Source organism: Balaenoptera borealis (genome assembly GCF_965194805.1).
Source record: "Balaenoptera borealis genome assembly, chromosome: 13".
NCBI lineage: Eukaryota > Metazoa > Chordata > Mammalia > Artiodactyla > Balaenopteridae > Balaenoptera > Balaenoptera borealis.
Genome location: NC_138870.1, coordinates 95,063,561 through 95,089,076, shown reverse-complemented (window position 1 = coordinate 95,089,076; position 25,516 = coordinate 95,063,561). Strand labels below are relative to the sequence as shown.

Sequence of the window (25,516 nt, the reverse complement as noted above, 5' to 3'; positions counted from 1 at the left end):
GCAGGCTTCCATAGTTGTGGCAGATGGGCTCAGTAGTTGTGGCTTGCGGGCTCTAGAGCGCAGGCTCAGTAGTTGTGGCGCACCGGCTTAGTTGCTCCGCGGCATGTGGGATCTTCCGGACCAGGGCTAGAATTCGTGTCGCCTGCATTGGCAGGCGGATTCTTAACCACTGCGCCACCAGGGAAGTCCCCCACCTCGTTCATTTTGAACACAGGATTCCACCTCAGAATGGACTCAAATGTCGTGATTAATTTCACTATTGGTGAGGATTTAAATTGTTTATCATTTTCTTCGACCACAGACAATGCTGTAATGAACAGGGATTTGTGGACAAAAGGAACAAGAACATTTGCTCTGCCACTTATTAAAACATATTATAAAGCTAGAACAGTTAAAATGGTGGGGTGCCATGGAGAGGACAACAATAAAAAGGAGAGCCTAGAAACTGACTAAGCATACACATGGATTTTCTATATCATAAATGTGACCTTTCAGATACATGGACGAAGAATGGGCAATTCAATCAATGATGCCAGAACACCCAGGCGACTCGTTTAGGGGAAACATAAAACTGGCTCTCCGTTTCACATGCATATATTCCAAAATCACTATAACGTCACATGAAAAGCTTGAAACACAAAAAGAACCAGAAAAAAATATAACTTTGGACAAATGCAATTTTGAAGTGGGGAAGGGCTTTGTCAATTTGACACCCAAAGTGGAAGCGTGAAGAAGTTCACCCGTAGATCTATCTGATCACCCAGACAAGTCTACATTGAATACACCCAAAAGCGTCATGTACAAAATTAAGAGACAAACCACAAACGAGGAAAACAAATTTACACCATCTATGAAAGGCAGGAGCTAAATAGTTTTTAAAGCTTAATCAGAAAAAAGGGGACATCCAACACAACGAAGATCTTAACGGGCTTAGATCAGTAAAAAAAATACAAACACCCAAGAAATATGAAAATATGTGCAAACATGCTAGTTCTCAAATAATGCAAATTAAAACAATTTAATGCCATTTTTTTTTGCATATCAGAAAGGCAAAGATTTATGAAATTTGAATTTCAAAGAACCGTGATCCCCAGCGTAAGCCAAGCCATAGACCAAAAGCCCCTCGTACGTGGCTGGTGGGCATGGGATTTGTAAGGTCTTTCTGGAGGGAGGGCAGCTGCGAGATTTGGACTATAAGCCCCAGAGTACATGCCTTTGGGTCATTTTCCTTTTTCCCTTGTTGAGCAGTTCTTTCCAACTTTTCTGCGGTCGACATGGGTTCTGGACTCCCCTCCCCTCGTGAATTTCTCCAGGCCCCACCAGCCTGGATGTAGGAAGGAGATCACTTCAACCAGGAGTGGCACTGCCCACTGCTCAGGTCAGTGGCCTCTACAAGATGCAGGGCCTGGGGTCCCTGAGGCTCCCCGGTCACCTCCGTGAGACTAGCAGGGCTTCCTGTGAGCTCAGAACAGTGCTTCTCACGCCATGCCCATTTCTTGGAGTGACAATGGAGGTTGGTGCTTTGCTACCATGTCTGGGCCTGCAGCGCCCGACAGAAAAATGCTGAGTCCAGAGCTGCTCTTCCAAGCCTGAAACCCCCAAGCCCTCACCCCATGCCTTCTGCCTCCTGCCTCAGGGCTGGAATCTCTTCCCCTCCCCGCACTGGGCCACACCACAGGGTGTGACATGTGGGATCTTTGTTCCCTGAGCAGGGATCAAACCTGTGCCCCCTGCATTGGGAGGGCGGAGTCTTAATCGCTGGACCGCCAGGGAAGTCCCCGGGCTGGAATCTTGTCGTGTGCATTCATGCCTGCCAGGGACAGACAGAAGTCCTCCACGAAACCAGATATGTCAGCATCTGAATAGGTTCTGACTGAGACATGGCATCTCAGAATAGGCTTAGCCCAGACCTCAAACTCACTCTAATGATAAATCAGTGGAAAGAGAAGACAATAGGAAAAGCAGGGAAACTGGGAAAAAAGGAAAACGGGGGCAAATGAAATGAGTATGTGTATAAAGCTCTAATAATTCAGAACCTAAAAGAAGTGAATTTGAAAGAACAGTGTGTGTGTGTGTGTGTGTGCGCGCGCGCGCACGCGTGTGTGGCAGAGAGGGAGGGAGAGAAAGAGGAGCTTGACCTTGCTGAAGGTCAAGGGAGGAGGTAGATGGTTGACTTGTTTTTCTGGTCTCCATGTTACAACATGGAAACTTCTTCTTGGCTTTGCGGAAAGGACCATGGAAGGGACCAGGGGCTGGCAGGAGGGAAAGGCAGGGCCGGAGGAAAGGCAGACCCTCTCCTTCTATTCCCCTCCCTCAACGTCTACAGGGTCTCAGCGCACCTCCCCAGGCCTGCTGACATCCCAAGGGGGTAGTGACAAGTAATCTTGCTGCTTCAGGGCTTTGAAGAGCTGAATGGCCGGCACCTGGGGAATGGCCTGAGATGGGGGCTTCTTGGCCTGGAACACCTGGTTGAGGTCCCTGATCTCAGGACAGGGTCCTGGGGAAGTGGGCTTACTCTGGGGTGAGAGAGGGCCAGAGCCTGGACCAGGGAGGAAACAGTAGTCACCCACTTGCTGCAGGACGAGGAGCCCCTCGGGGGTTGGGGAGACTGAGAGCACATCTGCCCGGGGCGGCCCTGGGCTCAGGACAGCACTGCTGGCTGCAGGAGGGGCGGGGCTGGCCAGAGGGGACTGGGGAAATTGGCCTGTGGTTGGAGGGAGCTCCACATAGCCCTCAAACTCTGGCTTCAGTGGGGCTAGGGATCCAGGGGGACCAGCGGCCAGTCCAGGACAGAGGCTGGGGTTCTGGTCTGAGGGGAGGCCCAGAGGGGGACTCTGGGAAGGAGACGGGGCCCCTGTGGGTGGGGTGAATGTCAGATCTGCAGTGGTGACGTAACCAGTGGCCACAGTGCCTTCCTCAGGACCCCGAGAGCCAGTGGGCAGACCTGGGGGGGCCCTGTCCTTCGGGCCTTGACCACCCACCATCACCCCAGGCTCAGTAGGAGCAGGGCCTGCCCCTGACTCCAGGGAAGGGCTCCCCTCGGTGCCTGGGCTGGACCTCAGGTCCGCATCCCTGGCTTTGCCCGGCCCCATCACCTGGGCCAGTGGGACCAGCTGCACCTGCCCCGCTGCGGGCAGAAACAGGTACTTCGGGGACTCTGGGGGCTGCGGCTTCCTGCTCGTGCCTGTCCGTAGGGGCCCCTGCTGGCCCACGATGTCAGGCAGGGAGCGGCTGTGGGGCGGCCCCAGGTAGGGGCCATTGAAATCAAAGCCGGAAGCCTGGCTCTCAGGCCGGCTTGAGGGGGTGGCCAGCTCTGGCGGGGGCCGGGGCGGCTGCTCCGTGGGGAGGTCCGAGGTGACCAGAGTCATGTCAGACTCAGGTGATGAGTCACAGGCATCTTTAGGGTCCTCTGTGGTGAGAGGTGACACCTCACTGTGCCCGAAGTCTACAGGGGACGCCCTGTGGGGAGAACAAGGGCAGGGACATTGGCACCACCCTAGACAGACGCCTCAGCTTGTGCACAGGGAGCCCTGGGGTGGGATGGAGGCCGGGCTCCCCCCAGAGCTCACAGAAAATGCAGAGCAGGGTGAGGGAGCCGGCCTGGAACAGGCAACGGGCGCTCCTTCAGCCTCCCTGTGGGTCTCCCCCTCCAGCCCCCGAGCTCTCCTTCAAGGTCACGCTGTGCCAGCTGTGGCCCCTCCCACCTCCCGCTCCTTGCCGTCACCCAGCGTCAGCGCCCAGCCTGGGCCCGGCCATGCCCTCGGCCTTCACCTGCCCCACCTGCGGGTGAGTGGTGAGCCGGCCGCTCAGGTGCTGAGGCCACGAGGTTTCGCAGATCCTCTGCCACCCAGTGGGGCCGCGGCAGCGTGGCGTCTCCCTGGGCAGCAGGGCCGGGGGAGGTCATCTGCCCCAGTCTCCTGCTTCTGGCCCCGACCCTCCCTAAGCTGGGAATCGGAAAGCTCTTCCCTCCATCCAGCCGGGGCACCTCTTGCTTTAGTGCAGCCAGCCTCCAAGGACCTGTTCCTGTTGAGCCCCAGGCTGAGGCCACCTCCCCCGAGCCCCTGATGTGCAGGAGGGAGCCACCGTGCCACCTGCCAGGGATCCCTCGCCCGACACTCACCCCTCCGGCTGAGGGCAGCTGCCGCCCCAGGGCCCCCTGTGTGCGTGGCTCCCGCTGCCGATGACGTGCATGCTGTGTGGGAGCCGGAGCCCGGCGCGCCCGTTCTGGGGGGAGAGAGGGCGTTCGTGCCTGTGCGGTGGGGGCACCCCAGGAGGTGAGGTGGGGGCAGGGCCTTGAGGGTGGCGAGGGTTTGGGAGCCCCCAGACGTGGCGGCATCTCAGCATGGGCAGGACCGACCACGCCCTCCTGACACCAGGAACGCAAGGCCAGAGAGGGGCTGGGACTTTGCCGGGGCCCTGGGACATCAAGGACGGGCAGCCTGTTCCCACGAGGACGCCCATCTGGGCTGTCCCTGTCTCCATGCTCACCCCTCGTCTGTCTCCTCCGCACTGGCCGTGAGACCCTCCCAAGGCAGTCCTGGGCCCGCCTGCCTGACCAAAGGGCTTCCGCTCCCCACGTGCCGGCACCCTCCCCGGGGTCCTCTCAGCCTCCCGTGCTGCGCCCCAGACTCACCGCCCACGCCCCTCAGGTCCCTTCTCCAAGGAGTCTTGTCTCCCCCCTCCACTCGCCTTCTGCCAGCAGTGGCCTCTCCCACCTGCCACCACCCTCCATCCTCCAGAGCTCAGCGCTGCTGTCCTGTCCTGGGGAAGCGACGCGGCTTCCCGCCATCCCCCCTGCCCCCGATGTGACTAAGGCTCTCCTTACGCCCCCCTGGGTCCTGGCAACCCCACGCCAACCCGCTCTGCTGCTCCACAGGAGTCCCCGCGGGCGGGGTACCCTGTGCATCGGGGGGGCCCAGGGGATCGCGGTGCTGGGCTTGCAGGGGCCGGCCCGGCTCTTAGAGCTTCCCAGCCCCTGCCCTGGCCACATACCACCCCTACTCAGGGCCCACCGGAAGGGGAGGAGGACACGGGCGTGGGGACGTGGGCTCAGGAGCACAGGGGCCCGGCAGCTCCGCCACCCTCACAGCCTGCCCCTACCTGGAACAGGTGGCTCTTGCTGGGGCTGGGGATTTTCTCCTCCCACTTCTGGTTCAGCCTGGAAAGACAGCAGGGAGGTGACCGCTGCCCAAGACCTCAGGGCAGCTGCCTCGTGCTCATGTACCGAGGTGAAACTAAAGCCCAGGGAGAGGGCAGCTCTGACCAAGGCCCCACAGGGTGTGAGCTGCAGAGCAGAGAGTGGAGAAAGTCAGCTGTGGGGTCCCTGGCATCGTCTGGGGCCCTGGCTAGCGCCCTCCCCCATCTTGGAGTCGCCTTACCTGTACCCGTAGACGCCACAGAAGCGCAGGGACACGAGCAGGATCAAGGTGCTGATGACCAGGATGAGCGCCAGGACCCACAGGGGCAGCACTTCCAGGCAGCCAGGAGGAAAAAGGGGCATTAGCTTTCGGGGAGGGAAAGGGCTGGGGGCTCAGGAGATGAGGTGAAGTTGCTGCCTTGGCATGCAGAGGGGAAGAAGAGGCCAGAAACAGACTAAGAAGAAGAGGGCATTTGTCTGAGCCACCCACAGTGCTGGATTGCTGGCAGGACACAGGGGGTTAGATCCTGTCCAGTAGCAGGTGTTGCTGTAGGTGGGCAGTGACTGCAGCCAGAGGCAATCATAGGGCACTTCCTGAAGGTGGCAGCATACAAGGTGGTCGTCAAGAACAGGGAGGACTGGAGAGGCCGAGACGGGGAAAGGGGTGATGGTGGAGGAACCAGAAGGTGTAAAGGCCCATCAGGGGCCCTCACGACTCTCCACTTGACCTCAAGCCCCTCAGAGGCTGGGTGCCTCCAGGACTCCCCTGGTCTCCTTCCCTTAGGTCCAGTGGCCCAGCCCTTCTTTCTGCTTGGCTGGGGTCCTCTTCCTCGTGCTCTTTCCCTGCTACGGCTGGCTGAGACTGGGGACCTTGCTGCCAACACTTTTTCCTCTCTCTGCCACCACCTCCCGGACCTTGTTCTGTACTTGTCTCCTGGTGGCCGCTATGGTGATGGTGACAGATAAATGAAATTAGCAAGTGCAGATTGAGGGAAGGTTGAGAAATCAGACCAAAGCTTTCCAATCCCAGGCCCCAGTCTGTAGTTCTTCATGGTAACAGAAAACTGGGGCTGAGTGGTCCCTGGGTAGTAGCTGCCACAAAAGCTAATGAAAGCATAGCCATATTAATAGAGGGCTAAGGTCCAGGCTTAGGGAGACCTGCTGGTGAGACGTGCTCTCCTCTGCCCTCTCGAGACCTCACCTGCAGTCTGTGTTGCACACCGGGTGTCACTTTCTCATCTCTAATGACACCTGGCAGGGAAGGATGCTAGCCTGGGGTGGGGTTACATCTCATGTCCATATCATCCCCGCCCTTGCCCAGTGGGGCTGTGCCTGGAGGGGTGAGTGGGGGCCGGGAGGACATACCCCACTCAGTGTCCCAGGAGCTCTCCTCACTCCACTCGCTCCAGATCCCGTTGTAGCCTTGGGGGTCAGGTTTGACTCTCACTCTGGCCTGGTACCTGGTGGCAGGCTCCAGAGGTGGCAGGCACATGCTGTGGGCGTTCTGGAAGTCCTCTGTCTTGGTCTCCTGTGGGTGCGGGTGTGTGAGCAGGTGTGCTGAGGTCTGGTGCGCGTGGGCACAGCTATGAAGCCCTCCCGTCTCAGCACCCCAGATCTCCTGCTGCCCATCAGTCGTCACCTTGTAGTCACATCCCCAGATCTGAGGCAGCATCACTCCCACCGCGGAGGACCACACTCCAGTGCCCACAGAGGGGCGGCACCCAGACGGGATCAGGGACAGCACCTCTTGCAATGCGCCCCGTGACATATGACAACACCGAGGCCCAGAAACCCTGAGGAGTCAGTCACCATGTCCCCCACTCAGCCTCCCAGCTCCTCTTGGGACAGCCTGGACCCTAATTATGGCCTTCCCAGGAGTACAGTGCAGGAGGAATGGACTCTGGACCCTTAGACAGATGTTCAGGAGCCCAGGGGCCACTTCCAGCTCCACCACTGACACACCCCCTTCTGGCCTCAGTTTCCCCATTTCCAGCCTGAAGGTCTGGGGCTGGCTCCGAGGTTTCTGAACTGGCCTCTGTGGAGCCCCAGGTTCTGCCCACAGGCCCTGATGGATACCTGGGGGTGGGGGCCAGATACTGAGTCCCAGGCTGGAGCCCTGCCCGCCTCGCAGGGAGCAGCTCTCCTCTTAGCAGCTGCACATTTGCATTCTGGATGAGATTCTCGTGAAGAAATGCCCCCTTTATGACTTTTGAAAACCCTTCCTCCAGCTGTCTCTCGTCCTGATGTCTACACCTCTTTTGCAATTCAGGGTCACGTGTTCATTTTGGCCAAGTTCGCATCACCTCTGTGAGTCTCAGTTCCTTCCCCAAGGGAAGGATAGTGACCTGCTGACTGCACAGGGGCATGACCGCCAAGTCCCAGTGGCTCCCGCTGACTGGACACCTGCTGGGAGCCAGGAACCTGGCCGGTGGCACTCTCCCTGGTCTTTCTCGCTTCCCCCTTCCCCCATCCAGGCCACTCCTCGGGCACAGGCCCTCACCTCCCATGAGGCAGCTTCTTTCTTGTACTGGACCTGGAAGATGCAAGCTATGTGTTTATAGTTCATTTTTCCTTCTTTCCAGTGCAGGATGTAGCCATCTCTGCCCTTGGTCACGTTGAGGGTTGGAGGAGCCATCTGGACTGCAGGGAGGGAAAGTGTTAGAGAACATCATTTCTAACATTCCTCCAGTGGAATATCCCTTGTGTTCCATGCTGGTCACAGGTGCTCTCTCCACTGACCCAGGACCCCAGGTTTCACCATCTCAGGGTCTTTGCAGCCCCACTTCACCATGTCACCTATTTTGACCTGAGCCACCCTTCTCTTGGGAGATGCTGAGATACACTTGTTTTGTAGTGAAGTGACCAGAAGTGTGGGTTACCCCTAGTATTTAAGCAGAAATAAAATTACTATTAATTTTTTCTAATCTAGAGTATTGACAGTGTTCTAAGCATTATTATTAATGGTAAACCTACATGAATTATTTCTCTCAATTCTGACAACAACCCTATGTAGTAAATACTCAATTTGTCCACTTCTCAGACAGAGAACTGAGTCCCAGAATGACTAGGTAACTTGCCAAGGACAAGGAGCTAACAAGTGGCAGAGACAAAGATTGCAACCTGGACGATCCCAAAGAGTAAGTAGTGAATTCAAACCCAGGTGACTAGGGCAAATTGGCTGCTGTCTCTGACACATGCTAGAGACGGGGTAGAAGAACTTGATCATCATGAAGTAATGCAGGAGATTCCTTTGCATAAGGTCCTTGCTATGTACCAGGAATCAGGAAAATCAACCTGTAAGGAACTACCGTCCATTTGCACACACTCTAGTCCCCAGCTGAAGAAGTAAATCATAGATCAATTATCTTGAAGACTGAAAATATGTCAAGGGAGGACTTTGGAAACCTAAAAGAGAAAAATCAAATCAGGGAAAGAAAGGGAAAATGTGGTGGGAGGACCAAGAGGCCATGGGCAACAGTAGGAACTTCAGAGCAGCTGCAAAGTTGGAAGGGAAAATAGAGTTAAAAGAATGAGGTCAAAGGTTTTAATATTGATATTCTTGAGAATATCAACTGCATCTTCCTTCATGTTATTTACCATTGTCATTGTTGCATTATTGCTACTTGAGAACTTCCAGGACCGATTGGAATCATGTTTGTTCAATTTGCTCCCTGGACTTTTCACTGAAAGTGACAGAAATGAAGACTGGGCCATGAGGAACCCTGAGTTTCTACGGGTCACAAAGGAAACAGTGCTGTCACAAGACTCTCCATGCAGAAGACTGGGGGCAAACTCACTGTTGTCTGAGCTCTTTATAAGTTTCTCTTCCTCCTTTGGTCGAACAGAGACGATGTACTGGCTGTGGTTCCTGGGGTCAGGCACGGGAATCTGGCAGCAGTGCCGGACGTAAGGGCTGCTGGTCTCCTCCGTCTGCACTGGGGAACATTCTTCCTCCCTGAGGATCACGGCACAGGCGAGGGCAGGGGGAGGCAGGGCCACATGAGGGATGACACCTCCGGATGAACTGCGGCATCTGCTGGGCCCCCAGGGGCAGGAGGAGGCCTGGAGAGGGCTAGGCCTAGAGGAGCAGAGGGGACAGAGGCAGGGGACACTCACCTTGCGCTGGGGCCGGACTTGTAGAAGAGGGTGAAGAAGACCGAGCTGGCCACCTCGGACCTCACTTCCCAGGAGCAGCTGAGCAGGGCAGCCCCGTCGAAGAAACACTGGAGGTTCTGGGGCTGGGACTCATTCCCTGGGAGGGAGACAGTCCCTCATTCAGTCCTCATTCATTCATTCCCTAACCCTCAGTCGGCCCACCATGAGGCTCATCACAGAGAAATTATGGGCATTGGGGCCAAAAAGACCAGGGGTTAAACTCAGCCCGAAGGGCCAGCTGTGTAAGCACAGCTCAGAGAGTGAATTCTGTGAGCCTTCACACCCCCCTGTGCAAAGCTGGGAGGGCATGTCAGCCTCAGGGTTTGGGAATTTAACACAATCACGTTGATATGTCTGCGTATGGTGCAGCTCTCACGAAAACACAGATGCTCATATGCCATTGTGATTAAATTGTAATTGTTCCTCCACAGAAAGTGGGCAGCAAACTGGGGCCCAGAAGTGAGTAAGATGCAGCCGCTGCCTCTGCAGAGTCACAGCAGGGACGGGGTGGGCCAGGGAAGTCACTCTGAACACATGACTCAGAGCCTCCGTGGATCCCACGGTGCGGACCCCTGGACGCCTTCTGTCCAGGAGCTGTAAGGAGCTGCCCTCCCCACAGGGGGGCGCCATCCCTATTCCGACTCTGTTACCTGGCTGGGAGGCCCAGCGAACCTCCGTGCTCCACTGGCTGGGCCGTCCCGAGAGCCCCGAGCCCGGGGCCAGCCTGGTGCGCACTCGGGCCACATAGGTGCTGCTGGGCATGAGGTGCTCTGGCCCCAGGATGGCCCGGGAGGAGCTGGAGTAGATGGTGGGCGCGTCCTGGGGGAGAGAGGGGCTGCTGGAGCAGGGCCGGCTGGGCCAGGTCCCCGTGGGCGCAGGGCACAGCTGGTGGCGTCCCTACCTCCCAGGAGTCCTGAAGCCGCCTGTAGACCACCTCAAACTCCAGGCTGGACAGCCAGTGGCTCTGGGAACCCCCATGGGCCACACTCCAGGACAGCAGGAAACCGTCCCCGGCAGCACGGATGTTGAGGTCCTTGGGTGCGGGGGGCTGCACTGCAGGGAGAGGAAGGAGAGGGTCCCTAAGGGGCTGGACGACTGTGTGGGAGGTTCAGGGCCTGCAGGGCCCACGTGTGGACAGACCTGGGCTCCAGGCCAAGCACGGCCCCCACGGACTGAGCGACCTTGGACAGACCCCTCACCTCTGTGGGCCTCAGACCTTCATCTGCTACATTGTGAGGATTCAATGTGCATGTGAATGAAGATGTGCAGATTGCTGGGCGCACAGAACATAAGCTCCGTACAAAGTGCCGGCAGTTACACTCCAAGTGGGGCTTCCTTCTGTCCCCACTGCCCATGAGGAGCTCTGTGTGGCCTCCTTCCCAGCAGAGGGCGCTGTGACTCATGTTACTCTCTCTCCTGTCCACACTTTCTTATTTCCAGTGTCCAGTGTCATCCTGCACTTCTCAGTGCCCAGCAGACGTCTCCTCCTCTAGAACATTCTTGGACCCTTCCCCCAGGCAGAATCCCTTGCTCCTTTTCCTGCCCCACCGTAGCCCTTTGTATGGTCCTTAACAACCCTGGAGGATATAGATGGTTCCACATCTGTCCCCTCAAGTAGTCCAGGAGCTTGTGGATGTCAGGGGTGGGGTCCTGACCCCCTTGCCTCTCCCCAGGGCCTGAGATGAGTGGTTCATCGAATATGGGGACAAAATGAATGAATCAATGAAGGAATCAATGAATGAGTACATGTAGGTCCACCTTCAGAGACTTTTCATGAAATCATTCCATCACCAACAGCAAGCAGACACCTGCTGGGACCTACAGGGTTGGGTGCGCAGATTCATTCATGAATGGCATGGCTGCAGACTTCCTGAAGCTTCTATATCTGAATGCTGAGAGATGACTTTCCAACACAAAAAATTCCACAAGAGCCAAACAAGATGTCAATATTCTATGCCGGACAGGGGACAGGGCATGATAGAGCGTGTCAGAGCTGGAGCCTCAGAAAATCTTCAGCCCAGAATGGCAGATCTAGAGCACCGCTGCCCCAGCCCCAGCCACAGCAGGCATCACTAATCAATCATGCACTCCTAGCCCCTGAGCCTGTCATGCAGTGGGACTCCTTGTCAGCCTGAAGCTCTAGGAAGCTGCTCCCAACAGAACAGACTGGGAAACCAATGGACAACCTATTCATCCAACCTGAGAGATGTAGTCCACGAGCTCATTTCACAGGTGGAGGTGACAGAGGAAGTGAAATATCCAGATCTCCACATGTGCAACCTCAGAGCAGATCAGATGCACATCTCTCTGTTCCCCAGCACCTCAAGGCCTCCCTGATTCATTGCCTAAATGGTTTGGGCTAAAACTGAACTTCCCACGCAACATATGCTCCAGCAGGCAAATGCCACACTGCCCTCCCCATTTCTAAGTGGTCCCCATCTCAACCATGACACCTGTCATCACCCCATAAGCTTCACAGGGCCAGGGACACTGACGACTTTTTCACTGCTTTCCTGTATGTGCAAGTGTTCTATTGAAGAGCAGTTTAATGAATGAATTGCTTGTATATCCTAACTTTGATTTGTATCCCTCCAATTTCCCATCCCTTGGCCATAAGGCAATTGAATCCCTACCACTTCTCTCTGGGATGGGTACCTTAGGCCACATTCTCAGCTCCATCCTCCCACCCCCTCCTGTCCCCTGCCATCTACACTGTACATCACCCACCTCTGACGTCCTCACACCCACATCTGATCATGACATGCCCTTTCAGTGGCTCTCCATTGCCTAAATGTTGACCCCTAAACAACTCCTTTGCAGAACACAGAAGCCTCTCCAGGTCAGGCCCCTGCCTTCCCTGCCCCCCTCCTTACCACTGCCCAGTCCTCTTGAAGTTGATGCTTCTGAGACACAATTATTTACGGTTTTCCCAACCTGCCTCGTCCTCCCGAGTCGCCCAGCCTTTGCACATACTTCTTGCTCTGCCAAGGATGCTCTTCCCACTCTCCTCCCTCCCACCCTGCAGATCTCCCTGCAAAGCTCCCTGCTTGGGGAAGCCTGTCCTGACCTCCCAGGGGGCTCCTTGTCCACTGCCCCTCGGCACGTGGCATGCACCCGCCTTCAGTAAGTGATCACACCCGACAACATCTGGTGTGCCCTGCCCTGTACGCTCTGAGCTCCACCGGGACGGGACTCCTTCTCATCCATCAGACACATGTTTTGAGATATTGTTTGGAGTGAATTCATCACAGCCTAACCCATCCCCTCCTCCAGGCAACAGCTCTGTGCTGCTGTGATGATCAGAGGCAGGAAACAAAGGCTGGAGCCCCTTCCCCATCCGACACTTGCAAGGAGCAGCAGGTGGCCCAGGGTTTGGGATCCAGGACAATAAATTCAGACACTAGCATCTGAGTACCTAACCTTGGGCAAGTTCCTGCTCTCTCAGCCTGTTTCATCATCTGTGAAATGGGGTAAAAAGTAGTGCATGACACCACACATTATTGTAATGATTAAATAAGATCAAGTCGTGTTTCCTGCAGATTTCTAATTTTTAAAAATGACCCCGGGCTTCCCTGGTGGCGCAGTGGTTGAGAGTCTGCCTGCTAATGCGGGGGACACGGGTTCGAGTCCTGGTCTGGGAGGATCACACATGCCGCGGAGCGGCTGGGCCCGTGAGCCACAATTACTGAGCCTGCGCGTCTGGAGCCTGTGCTCCGCAGCAAAAGAGGCCGCGATAGTGAGAGGCCCGCGCACCGCGATGAAGAGTGGCCCCCGCTTGCCGCAACTGGAGAGAGCCCTAGCACAGAAACGAAGACCCAACATAGCAATCAATCAATCAATCAATCAATTAAAAAAAAAAAATGACCCCATGTTTATTTCAGGGTCATTCTAAGCACAAATATAATTGAATTAAAGTGATGAAAGTGCTGGTTATATTTCTGTCTGAGGTACAGTTAAATGAAGCCCGACTATTTATATAAAATGATCATCGACTCCCACCCAAGACCATTGACTTTCTTAGGCTCTGTGGACGCGCAGTGCACACAGTGGGGGCCACGCAGCGAGGGCAGTAAGGGGACGACCTCCATCTCCAACATGCAGAGAGCACTCGGGAAGTCCGGCCCATCACTGTCATGATGGTTCATGGTGGCACTTTGGAAAAGTTACGTAATTGCTCTGGGCCTCAAATGCCTCATCTATTAAATGGGTTGTCACAGAAGTTCCATGAGACCAAATTGATGAAAGAATAAAGTTTGTATCTGACTAGGAAGGACTGTTCTTCTAGAGGGGAAGTCTCAGGTCTGGAAGGCAATAACTTGGCAGGTGCTGGAGCATCGGGGAGGGGGTGGGTACCTTTGGCTGGGGCTCCTCACCTTGAACCTGCCCCAATGCCTCCATCTAAGGAGACCGTATCCTCTTCCCCGAAGAACCAAACCCAACTCAAGCCGGTGTCTACACCCCTTGAGGGATCTCCCTTCCTGGCCCATCTCTTGCAGCCTGGACACCCCTGTCCACACAGGGGACCACCCTCGGCCAGGGCCCCCAAGCCTCACCATGCTGACTCAGAGTAACGGTGAGCTGGGCGCCCAGAGGCTGGTCCGGTCGGAATGAGAAGTAGTCATGGTCAGCAATGACAAAAACTTCGTAGGGAATGACACATATTCTGGGCACACAGCCGGGACAATGGCCATCGAACCAGGGCATGCCATCACTGAGATCGCAGGACACTGGCTGTGGAAGGCCCCTGTCAGGAGAAGACGCAGGTTAGCCCAGAGAGAAGAAGAATCACTCATTCACAAACATTATTGAGTGGTTCCCATGTGTAAGGCTTTGTTTAGGATCAGGGGGCCTGGCAGGGAACAAAACACACACAAATCCCTGTCAACAGAGCTGACATCCTAATAGAGGGAGACACACATGAAACAACTGAAGAAACTAGGTCATGTGTCAAATGGAGAAAACTGTGCATAGACAAGTCAAGAAGAAAAGAGGTGTGAAGAGGCCAGAAGGTCTGGGTTGGGGATACAATCTGAAATAAGGGAGGCAGGAAAGGTCTCTTAGAAAAGGTGACATCTGAGCAGAAACTTGAAGGAGATGAGAGAGGACTCCATGCGGATTCTGAAAGGGGATTTCAGTTAAAGGGAACAGCAAGTGCAAAGGCCCTGGGGTAGGCACAGGTTTGGAGTGCTGTATAACTAAGCAGTTAACCAGTGTGCACAGAGTAGAGATGTAAGGGTGGGAGGTCTAGAAGCCTAGTTGTGGGAGGTGATGGGAGGCCAGTGCTCAAAAGGAATTTAAGGAAATTTGATTATTTTGATTTCACTGGAACTGGGGAAAACTCAGAGTTATGAGCAAAGGAGTGACATTTTGGCATGCTTTGAAAGGATTCCTCTGGCTCCTGGGCTGTGGATAGATTGGGTTGCAGGGGGTGGCAATATTGGAAGTGGAGGGACCAGTTAGGAGGCTTTTGGACTATCTCAGTGATAGGAAGTGTTTTGAACCATGGTGTTAGCCAGATTCACATTCTATTTGAAGATAAAGTTGACAGCATTTGCTGATGGATTGAATGCTGTGGTGGAGAAGGAAAGGAGGGAAAGGTGACTGAAAAACAAAAACCAAAAAATAAAAACCCTCCCATTTGTCTGGCTTGAGCCCCTAGGAGCTCCCATCCAGTGAACTGAGATGAGGATCTGGAACAGGCACCTTCTTTGGGAGGCAGAGCAGGAATGTGGTTTGGGACATTTGGGGTTGAAGACACCTATAAGGGATGATGTGGAGAGGCAAGTGCACCTACGGGTCTGGAACTTGGGGGAAGATCTGGGCTGGAGAGAGCACGTAAGGGTCATAGCCATAGTCTGAGGCTGGATCTCTGCCACTGGATCCAGATACAAGAGTGGAGGTCCAAGAGCCCTGGGACATCTCACGCTTCAGGGAAGAGACACAAGAAGAGAACAGACTAGGAGATGGAAAAGGGTGGGCCAGGGAGACATGGGGAAGGACCAGGATGCTGGCCGGGGTTGGGGCAGGGAGGTGCCTCAGCAGGACCCCATGCTCAGGCCCAGTCAGTCCCAGTCAGGTGCAGCCTACAGGTCCGTAGGGAGAAGGCCGGGACTGACAATTGATTTAGCACCAGGAAGGGCAGCGCTGACTCCAGCAGGAGCAGTTTAAGTGACCTGGTGGGGGCAGCAGAGTCCTGGGGGAGTGGGTTCAGGAGGGTGTAACTGAGAGACACTGGCTACAGGGGTCTAGACAACTCTTTAGAGGAGGTTGCCTCAGAGGGAAGCAGAGGAGAGAAGGGCCCGGCTGCAGGAGATGGGGCTCAGGAGGCTCCAGAGCTGCAGCCTGGTTGGCATCTGAAAGTGGATCCTGGGAGCGGCCTGTCAATGGCATGGGGACAGTGGAGACTGTGGTGGCAGCAATGTCCTTGAGCAGCAAGACCAGGTGGCAGCCCGACTGCAGCCTCAGACAGCCTGGGACAGGGCAGATCCTGCAGGGCGGGGCCAGGAAGGCAGCAGACATGTGAGGTGGGGGGCTAGGGGTCGGGGTGGGGGGATCTGCTGTCCCCGAGCAGAAGGAAGTGGGTCACAGCTAAGGGTGGGAGGTGGAGTGGGGGCAGAGGACAGCGGACAAGGAAGACTGAGGCTCCCGGGAGGGCAGGAGAGAGAGCGGAAGGGCAGTGACGCCGTGGGGTGAGAGCGGCGCCTTCCCAGGGGCGGCCTCCAGGGGACACCCCAGACCCTGTGATGCCAGCTGTTTCACTATTTCTGTTATGGTGAGTCAGACTCTCACCAAATCCCAGAATGGTGGGAGCACATTCCCTAATGGGGTAGGCCCCGGAGACCAGGTGAGGAGAGAGGAGAAGCCGCCACTCTGGAGGTGGCAGGGCCCAGGGGGCACGTGGAGCCCAGCCATGCAGGCTGGACGCAGGACACTGGTCCCGCTCAGGCCACTTCCCCACCGTGTGGCCTGGGAGAGGGACCTCACCTCCACAGCCTCGGTTTCCTCATCTGTGAATTGGGCATCATATCTCTGCCCACCTCACAGGGAGGATGAACCAAGATCGATTGCTGCCTGGTGATCTTGTTCAGTTGTGACAAAACAAGAGAAGATTATCACCATCACCGTCATAACAACCATGTTAACACAGGAGGCTCTTCCCCCAAACCTGACGTCAGACACCAGCCCGCGGGCCTGGCAGGCCGCCTGGTGGGGCAGCAGCTCCTGGGCAGGGGCCTCCCCGCCCCGCCCCCCGTCCAGCCCTGACCCCGGCACAGTCCCCACAGCAGAGGCCCTTGCTGCCCTCCGGCCCCAGGCCCGACCTCACTCGCCTGTTCAGCCTGCGGTGGAGGGTCACGTTGACCAGCTGCTGGGCGTCCTGGGTGTCCGCCCACCTGCAGACGATGCGGCTGGTGTAGTCGTTATGGCAGCGCAGGGTCTGCAGGGGGAAGGTCCCTGACAGGGGCAGGCAGAAAGGGGGTCACACCTCTCCCCTCCAGATGTCCCTTGTCACCGCCCCTCCCAGCCCCTCCTGGTGTGTGGCACTGGGGAGGCATCTCCCAGAGTCCCGTAGAGGCTCCTGGAGGCCAGACAGAGGTCCCCAGGAGCCCTGGGCGGGGCTGGGGGTTCTGCAGCTGTGAGGGTGCCAGCCGCGGACCCTCCTGTCTGCACAGAAACACATAGTCTGGTTGATTCACAGTATACGTCCTGAGCCCCCGCCTTGCCCTGCTCCTGGAACAGGGTCCCTCCCCCCCCAGGGTGGGGACGTGCATCAGGCACAGGCCCTGCCCCTGGGCTCTGCCCCTGGGCCCCTGGGTGCGTGCAGCCTGGGAGCAGAGACACAGACCCGCCCCTAAGGGGCGGTGTGGCAGGGCCCCCCTCTGGGCCGTCCCCACCCTGCTCTCGTGGTCAGCTGCTGGGAAAGGGAGCGTGGTCTCCAGCGCTATCAGGGGAGCCAAGTTCTCAGCGAGCCCTTGGGGAGGGGGGTTCACGGGCCTGAAGAGCCCGGGGAGCATCTCAGCAGGGCCTCCAGGCAGGAGGAGAGACCCCCAGGTCGAGGGTCCCCAGGAGCAAGGGCGCCCAGGTGGGAACTGGTTAAGGCCGTCTAGGTGCTGGTGTCTGGGGACGAAGGAGGGTCAGGGAAAGGACTGGAATGGCCAGCCAGGAGGTCAGAGGCCTCAAATGCCTCAGGGAGAAATGTGGGCAGAGAAGCCACACAACCGGAGAGGGCCTTTACAGGAGGCCAGGGAAGAATGAGCGGGAGTGTGGGAGGAGGGAAGAGGGGACTCCGGGGACGACCAGGAGAGAAGAGAACCAGCAGGGGTTGCGGGGGGCAAGGAAGGAAGGGAGGGAAGGCTGGAGCATAGGGTCTGGAGCTTCCTCTGGGATGGGGCCCAGCAGTGGGGAGGGGCAGGGAGAGGGGGAGGGAGCGATCGGGCTCACCTTGGGCCCCTGCCACGCAGGGCCCCCAGCAGAGCACCAGCAGGGCGAGGGGGAGCAGCCCCCGGGTCAGCGCCATCTCTGGAGTCGGCTCTGGAAGAGCAGGAGGCTGGCTCAGGTGGGTCCAGGTCTGGGTAGGGTCTGGGCTCCTCACTGCTTTAGAATCTTGTGTTCCTCCCCAGCTGGGGGCCAGGCCAGACCCATGTCCTCGGCCCTTGGGGATCCTCTCTCCAGGACCCTGCCTCTTCTAGGCCTGTGGAAGGAAGCGTCAGCCCTTGGGACTCGGCCCACGTGGTGGGGCGGACCCAGGAGTGGCCCTGAGGCCTGGGCTCCAGCTCCCACTGCTGCCTCAGCCTGGCACCTGGGACAGTGCCTTCTCCTCGGCCTCAGTGCCTGGGACGTGACCGTGAGGGAGATGCACTTAATGGCCTCTGAAGATGTGGGTTCCTGCTGGATCGCACATTGGGTACCCTGTGCACCGGTGTTGAGAAAAATCTAAGAGGGAGGCCTGGTATTTGATTTGTCCCCAGGTCCCCCTGGAACTGACCCACATCTGCTTGGGGGAGTCACTGGGTGCTGGGAGTGTGGTCCTCCTCTGGATATGAGCACATGCACGCTCACACACGCTCGCTCACACACACGCAGGGGCCTGGGGCTCTCCCCGCCCTTTTCCATTTACCTCATTCCTCCCACACCACCCCCTGAAATGCCAGTTCCCTTTTCTCCGCAGAAGACTGGGGATTTCCTCTTTTCATTTCATCCAGCCCTGGGAAGTACCAGGAGAGTAGAACAGAGACGACTGTGACTCCTTTTCTGCCTGTAAGATTGTCTAAAACTTCACTCAAGCTGTACACATGCACACCAGAAGTTGTCTTGCTGGGAAAAGCATGGCCCTGGGCTCAGCCAAACTGACTTTCAACACAGGCTGTGCCCCTCCCATGCATTGGCTGACTCACCAATGCTCCCTGAACCTTGCTCTCTGCATCTGTAAAATAAGCACAACCCAACGTATCCCACATGGTGGTCATGAGGGGAACCAAACTCAATGATGTTTACAGGGTGGTTAGTCCAGGAAATGCTCAGGAAGGAAGAGCGGGTTTGTCTGGAGCTGGGGGACAGTATTGTCCACTTTAGGTCCTGCAGGGGGCAATGCCATGGCAGGCTTGGGAGAGTCTGTGTGAGCTGGTGCAGCTTGCTCTGCCTACCTGTAACTTGCCTAAAAACTCAGAGCTTCTCTTTGGGTCTTAGCACAAATGTAAATACTGCACATGCAAAGAGGTCAATTCATCTGAAAGTCAGTTATAGGTTTAACACAATTCTAATCAAAAATTAACAAGATTTTTGTGTGTGTGGGAACTCAGAAGAAAAAATATATATATGTGAGGACAGTTAATGAGATTTTTTAAAATAAGGAGTCTCATAGAAAACAAACTTATGGTTACCAAAGGGCACGTGGGGGAGGGATAAACTGGGAGTATGGGATTAACAGATATACACTACCATATATAAAATAGATAAACAACAAGGATTTACTGTATAGCACAGGGAACTATATTCAATATCTTGTAATAAACTATAATGGAAAAGAATCGAAAGTAAAAAAATATAGATATATACATATATATGTACCACCAAATCACTTTGCTGTATACCTGAAACCTACAAAATATTGTAAATCAACTGTACTTCAATAAAAATAATGAGTCTCCACCTAATGGCAAAATCTATTGCAAAGGTCTAAGTAAAGCAATGGGTTTTCACACACACACACACACACACACACACATACACACACACACACACACACATATGATAAATCAATGGACATACTGACCAGACAAACTCTATTTCACCAGAGAATGTACTCTGATGAAGGAGGAACCACAAATCAGTGTGAAGTGATGGAATAATAAAAAGTGTTGAGACAATTGAATAACAACATAGAACATATCAGCCTAAATCCCTACCTCACACCATTCTCCACATATCAGGTCAATGAAATGTATGTAGTTAAATCATATGAAATTTGCAAACCATAGAAGTGAATCTTTGAACTATTTAAGCTTCAAAGCACTAGAAGATATCAGAGAGACAAAGGCTGACAGAAGTGCATAAAAGTGAACTCTTCTGTATTTTATAAAAATAACTGAGCCGTAAAGCAGAGGACAAATCACAAAATAAATGTGTTAGAAGTATGGAGAACAGGTGACTACCTTTACACTGTAAATAGTTCGAACAAATTAATGGCATCAAAGGACACACGTCTAAAAGACACATACATGCAGAGAATTCATATTAGTGGCTAACAATTATAAAATGCTTACCATCAGCCAGGCACTGTACTAAGGGCTTTACAGATATTAATACATCAATGTGTAGGTTAAAATCTCCACTTTGTACTTGAGGAAATCGGTATAGGGTCCATGATCATACAGCGAGTAAGGAACAGGCTGACATTGAAGCCCACAGCAGGTTGGCTTTAAAGTTTATGTTCTTAACCACTATGCCAATAGTGGTGGTATTTCCCAATATTGATATCATATGTGTCTATTCTGACATATACTGACCCAGTAGACACTTCTACAGACATGCACAGATACAGCAAAGACAACACAAAACTTTAAAACATCTTAATTAACATCCTCAGGGAAATTTGAGAAATCATAGCCATTTAAGAACAGACTGCTATGCAAAGAACAAATAAACAGAGTTCTTGGAATCTGAAGGTATGAGATCCATAAAAAACAAACAAACAAAGAAACAAACACCACAACTCAATAATGGGCTAAATCACAGAATTAACACTATAAACCGTCATGTTACAAAGGTAGGTATTGAAGACAGCAAATAAGCGAGGAGATGGAAAGTCTTAGAAAAAAGTTGAGACCTAGAAAAGAAATCCAGGAGTTCCAACATCTAGAAGCAGAAGACAGAGAGAATTGAGGGCAGATATGGCAGACAGTGGCAGCTACCTAGCTGTCCCTTTCCTCCTTGGTAACAGAAGCTCAAGTTTTAGCTAGGTTTATTGCTGCACAGAATAAAAGATTATATTTCCTACACTCTCCTATTACTAAGTGTGGTCATGTGACAAAATGTCCAAGAAGATGTGAGTGGAATCATTGGGTGTCTCTTCCAAGAAAGGCTGCTTAAAGGAAGTTGGCTCAGGTAGGAGGAATCCATTTTTGCCCTCCTGCTTTTTTTCTTTCCTCTAGTCTGCAATTTGGAAGTGATGGCTGGAGCTCCAGCAGCCATTTTGGATTATAAGATTATCTTGAGAGTGGAAGTCATATGCAACAGACAAAGAGGAACCTCGATCCCTCTTCTCGCTGTGGAACAGCCATACCAGTCTGAGACTGCCTACCTCTGAACATCTGCTATGTGAGGGAAAAAATAAACTTCTATATTATTATGCCATTGTTATTTGGGGATTTCCACGTGCAACCAAAGAGATACACTTGGAAACAGAAGAAAAATTCACAGGGCTTTAAAGGAGACGATAATCCACTAAGTGAAAAGCAAGATTCATTTTTTTTAATAGCACCAAACTCAGTCACATGCTAATGAGCTTTCTGTCATCAAAGAGTAAAAGGGTAATCCTAGAAGCTTCCAGAAGGAAAAAGACAAGCAAACAAGTTATTTTCAATGAAAAAAGATCAGGTTGGCAAGATTCTCTCACAAGTGACCTGGAACTCTAAACAGATAGTAATGTCTTGAAAATACTGAGAGGAAAATATGTTTCAACCTAGAATCTTAAAAAGTCAAGCTTATTTTGAAGTTCAAGGGCAAAAACCCACAACATTTTGGAAATGTAAGGACAATGAAAGCTTTTCAGATGTTTTCTAAGAAAATTAGTCTAGTGTGGATTTCAGACTAGGAAAGAAAGATAGCATGTGATACTGGAACCAGTGTTGAGAGAAGAAACCAATAAGACTTATAGTTAAGTAAAGAAGAATTGTTACTGTATAAAGTGAAAATAAATAAATGTATGGTAACAATATTGAAGTAAAACTAAGATGATTTTAACATGGGAGTTGGCTGTGAGGTTAAGGGTGAAAAGCAGAGGAGAACTGAAAGCTTGCTAAGGATCTTGTCTGGTTTTGGAGGAGCGTATATATTCTAAGTAAGCCCAAATGCTGATGGAAAATATAAGTTAAATATGTGTATTTAAAATGTAAGGGTTAAAAATCACTAAGAGTGAGGGGTAAACATGGGAGTAAGAGGATGGTAGGGAGGGGCAAAGAAGAAGGAGGGAGAGGGAGAAAGAGGTGAGAAAAGCCAAAAGCTTTCTCACTCAAAATAAAATAAACATGTAACACAAAAATTCCCAAACTCATGAAGAAATTTAATGATAAAAGTAAAAACTGGAAAAGGGAAAAAAAATCAAAGCACAAATTCACTCCAGACAAAAACAATTTCATAGGACAATCTGACAAAGACTTTAAGAATGCATCAACTCTATTCATGATTAAAAGAAATAGATCAACAGATTAAAAGGAAAAAAAGGATAAGTTTATCTTGACAGTTGCTCCTAAATTTTTGGTAATACAAAAGCCATTCCTGATTAAACAAAGAAATAAACCTTGGCAAATGAGGAATTGAAGGGAACATTGGCAAAGAAATAAACCTTGGCAAATGAGGAATTGAAGGGAACATTGAAGGCTATGGCACCCATCATCAGGGAAAGGACATAACCGAGCAAGAACCAGATAATTTTCATCCATTACATTGGACACAATTAAAAGATTGTTTCCCTAAAGAGAAATCAGCTTTTTTATGCACGACTGTGAGGTGTATGTTAGTTCAGCTACTTTGAGGATGGTTTGACAATATCTATTACTATTTTAAACGTGCAATCTCTTGCCCAGCAATTCTGCTTCTAGGAATCTGGGCTGCAGAAATACTTTCACAGGTGCGGAAAAATTGGAAATCACGTAAGGGTCTAGCAACATGGGATTGGGTAAACTGTGGGGTGTCTATACTAATAAATGCTATGCATCTCTTGGGGCTAATTTATGAGTTAAATCTCCATGTGTTATTCTGGAACGTTGTCTAAAATGTAATATTAAGTGGAAAACTAAGTCATAGAACAATATGTATGTTATTATCTCATTTATGTACTCCCAATTTTTAAATTTTTAACAAAGAAGATATCCATATATTTACTTGGTTAGTATTAAATACGTTCATTAAAGAACTCATGAAGTATCCTGTAGTATTAGTGGATATAGCACAACATAAGTAAAACTAATGAATGAAAAAAAGGGTGACCAAAAATTAATAGGAAAGGTTTTACTCATTATAAAACCATTAGAAAACAGGGAAGATGATAAGTAGAGAAACTTAGAATCTGTTTATACAAAAGTATAACAGTGGGGCCTTTGAAGACTTAACATCACACATTTGCAACTTGTCACTGGAGCCTGTCTGGCGAGTGTCCACAGGCTTGTACCCCCGTGGGGACCCACAGAAACACCTGCCCTCCCATCCACAGGGCAAGTGCACACACCTGCACACACCCGGAGGCAGACACCCCCCGACGCCCCCCACTCAGCCAACACACTTCAGTACAGGACATCCACACCTGGGCCCAAACCCAACTAAGCAACAGTGCGTCAGGGAGGAGTGCGACCGTAAAGAAAACATTCTTGGAGGGGGGAAGACAAGTCTCTAAGGAAGTAAGGGACTGGGCGTCTTCCTATCTTCCAAAGTGAGCTTCTCAGCCCACACCAAGCTCTGGGCCTGGCCACAGCAAGGCTCCCGTCTTCATCCTCTGTCTCCCAGTATCTCTCCATCCTTGTGGACATCCACATATGCATATGCGTATGCCCACGCGCGCACACACACACACACACACACTCTCTCTCTCTTTCTGAACCAGGATGTCAGGAACTATCAGTGCTCTCCCCATTCCAGACGTGAGACAGAAGCCCAGGGCAGGATATTCCCACTGCCACCAACACCTTCGTGACACCTTAGTGACAAAGCAAAGACAACGGTACACAGGGGTCTGACTCCCAGGCCTGAGCTCTCCACCGCCCCAGGCATCTTCTCTGCTGCCAGGACAGTAGAATCTTCCAGTGAGGCCTGGAACCCCCCAAAGCCCCTCATACAAAACCCAGGCAGGTCGGCCCTCACTGTCTCCTCGTCCACTGGTTGCCTAGGAGTCTGGGTTCAGGACTTCCCAAGAGGCCAAGCCCTAACCTCCCAAGTCCCCAGAGCACACCTGTCCGCTCAGCACCCCCAGGCTCTCCCTGTCCTTTCCATCCCAGACTACCCCTGCTCCCCACCCTGCCCTTTAGCCTACCCCCAAAGCCGGGCCGTACCTCTTTGTGCCGGGACAGACGGACCTTCTGCTGGAGTCTCCAGGCGGCAGCCAGCCAGCCTCTCAGTCTTCCTATTTATGCTGACGTCATTAGGAAACAGAGAAGCTGAAAGAGGAAGCGGTGCTGGCCCTGGCCTCTTTCTGTACAAGTGACTCTTCAGAAGATTGCCCAGCTTCTTAGAATTGTGGACACCAAGATATCAATTTTTTTTTTTCTGAGCCTCACTGACTTTGCAAACGTTGTTCCTTCTGCCAGAAGTACTTCTACCTTCTATCCTTGGTCTTCCTGTAAACTTCCACGCATCCTCTCTCAGCTCAATGCAAAGTTCCTCCATGCAACCTTCCTTGACACCCCCGGGGGGATGCAGGGGGGAGTGGCTGCAGTACCCAGAGCAGGTGAGAGCCCAGAGCCACAGGGTCCTGGACTCCCACCTCCGCCTGCTCAGAGTGTGACCTTGTGCAAATTACCTGCATGTAACTTCACCAGGGCTCCGGACCCACCTCTGTGACTTACAGGCATCTGCAAACATCGAAGGGCCATTGAAATGTCACAGAGCAAGACCTCAGCTCAGAGCCTGGGGCATGATAACCCTAAGAGTTAGCCGCTATGATTTTGATTCCCCTGGGGTCCCTTTGCCTTGCACCTCCCTCCCTCATTGTCCCACAATCTTTGGGGTGCACAGCTGTCTTTCCCCAACACTGTCGTGTAGGGCTCCCTTTCTCTCCCCAGTACCCAGCTTGTGCCCTGACACTGATGGGGCCCTTAGCGACTGTGTGTGGAACGGATGAATGAACGAATGAATGAATGACTCCCTGAGCACAGCAGGGCCGGGGTTAAGGCCAAGTGAGTGTGGCATTCCCTTGGGCGCAAAATTTCAGGAGACACCCAAATACTCAGTAATCAAGATGATATTTTAATACAATATTGTAAAAAAAATTTTTTAATCCATGATAAACAAAATATAAAATTTTAAATGACGACAGGCTTGGTGACAGTTCACGCTGAGCCATACTGGAGTCTGGCAGGAGGAAGAAGCAGTGTCTTTTCTCCTGAGCAGAGACAGAGTGACAGGAGAGAAGAGAAATGAAGGAAGAGGGTACAGGGCAGGGGTGGGGACCAGGGGCGGGGAGTGCCCAGAACCTGTGGCCACTGGATTCCTGGCCTGATTGTTCTTTGCTTTTCTTCTGCCAGGAAGGGCCTGGCCGGGAAGTGCCTGGAATACCCCACGGGGCAGAGAAAGCATGGGTTGTGCTCCTCCGTTGTGGCCTGGCGGGTGGGAACCCCACCCAGAAGGGGCCACCCCAGGCCTGGTCACTAGTGGGAGGAGATAGGCCCTTCCAGAAATCGAGGTGGTGTGGGCTCACTGGCCCGAGCTCTGTGACCTGGGATCAACACGCGCTGGGCTCTCCAGGTCTCCAGGGAGCATGAGGGGCTCCATTTGTCACCTCGGGGAAGGCCTAACACC

The 25,516-nt window shown here is 53.0% G+C and overlaps 1 protein-coding gene across 1 annotated transcript; it reads right to left on the bottom strand.

The window, feature by feature from the left end:
• Positions 1-1,002: 1,002 nt before the first annotated feature.
• CSF2RB (colony stimulating factor 2 receptor subunit beta) lies at positions 1,003-25,196 on the bottom strand. Its single transcript, XM_082350329.1, has 14 exons — positions 24,052-25,196; positions 17,732-17,981; positions 16,621-16,744; positions 13,846-14,036; positions 10,194-10,345; positions 9,943-10,111; positions 9,254-9,389; positions 8,935-9,092; positions 7,638-7,777; positions 6,503-6,665; positions 5,379-5,469; positions 5,101-5,158; positions 4,121-4,224; positions 1,003-3,459 (listed from the first exon to the last, which is right to left on the bottom strand). Exons 2-14 carry the CDS (start codon positions 17,805-17,807, stop codon positions 2,331-2,333), a joined length of 2,691 nt encoding a protein of 896 aa, XP_082206455.1. The 5' UTR covers positions 17,808-17,981; positions 24,052-25,196; the 3' UTR covers positions 1,003-2,330.
• Between the last annotated feature and the right edge of the window lie 320 nt (positions 25,197-25,516).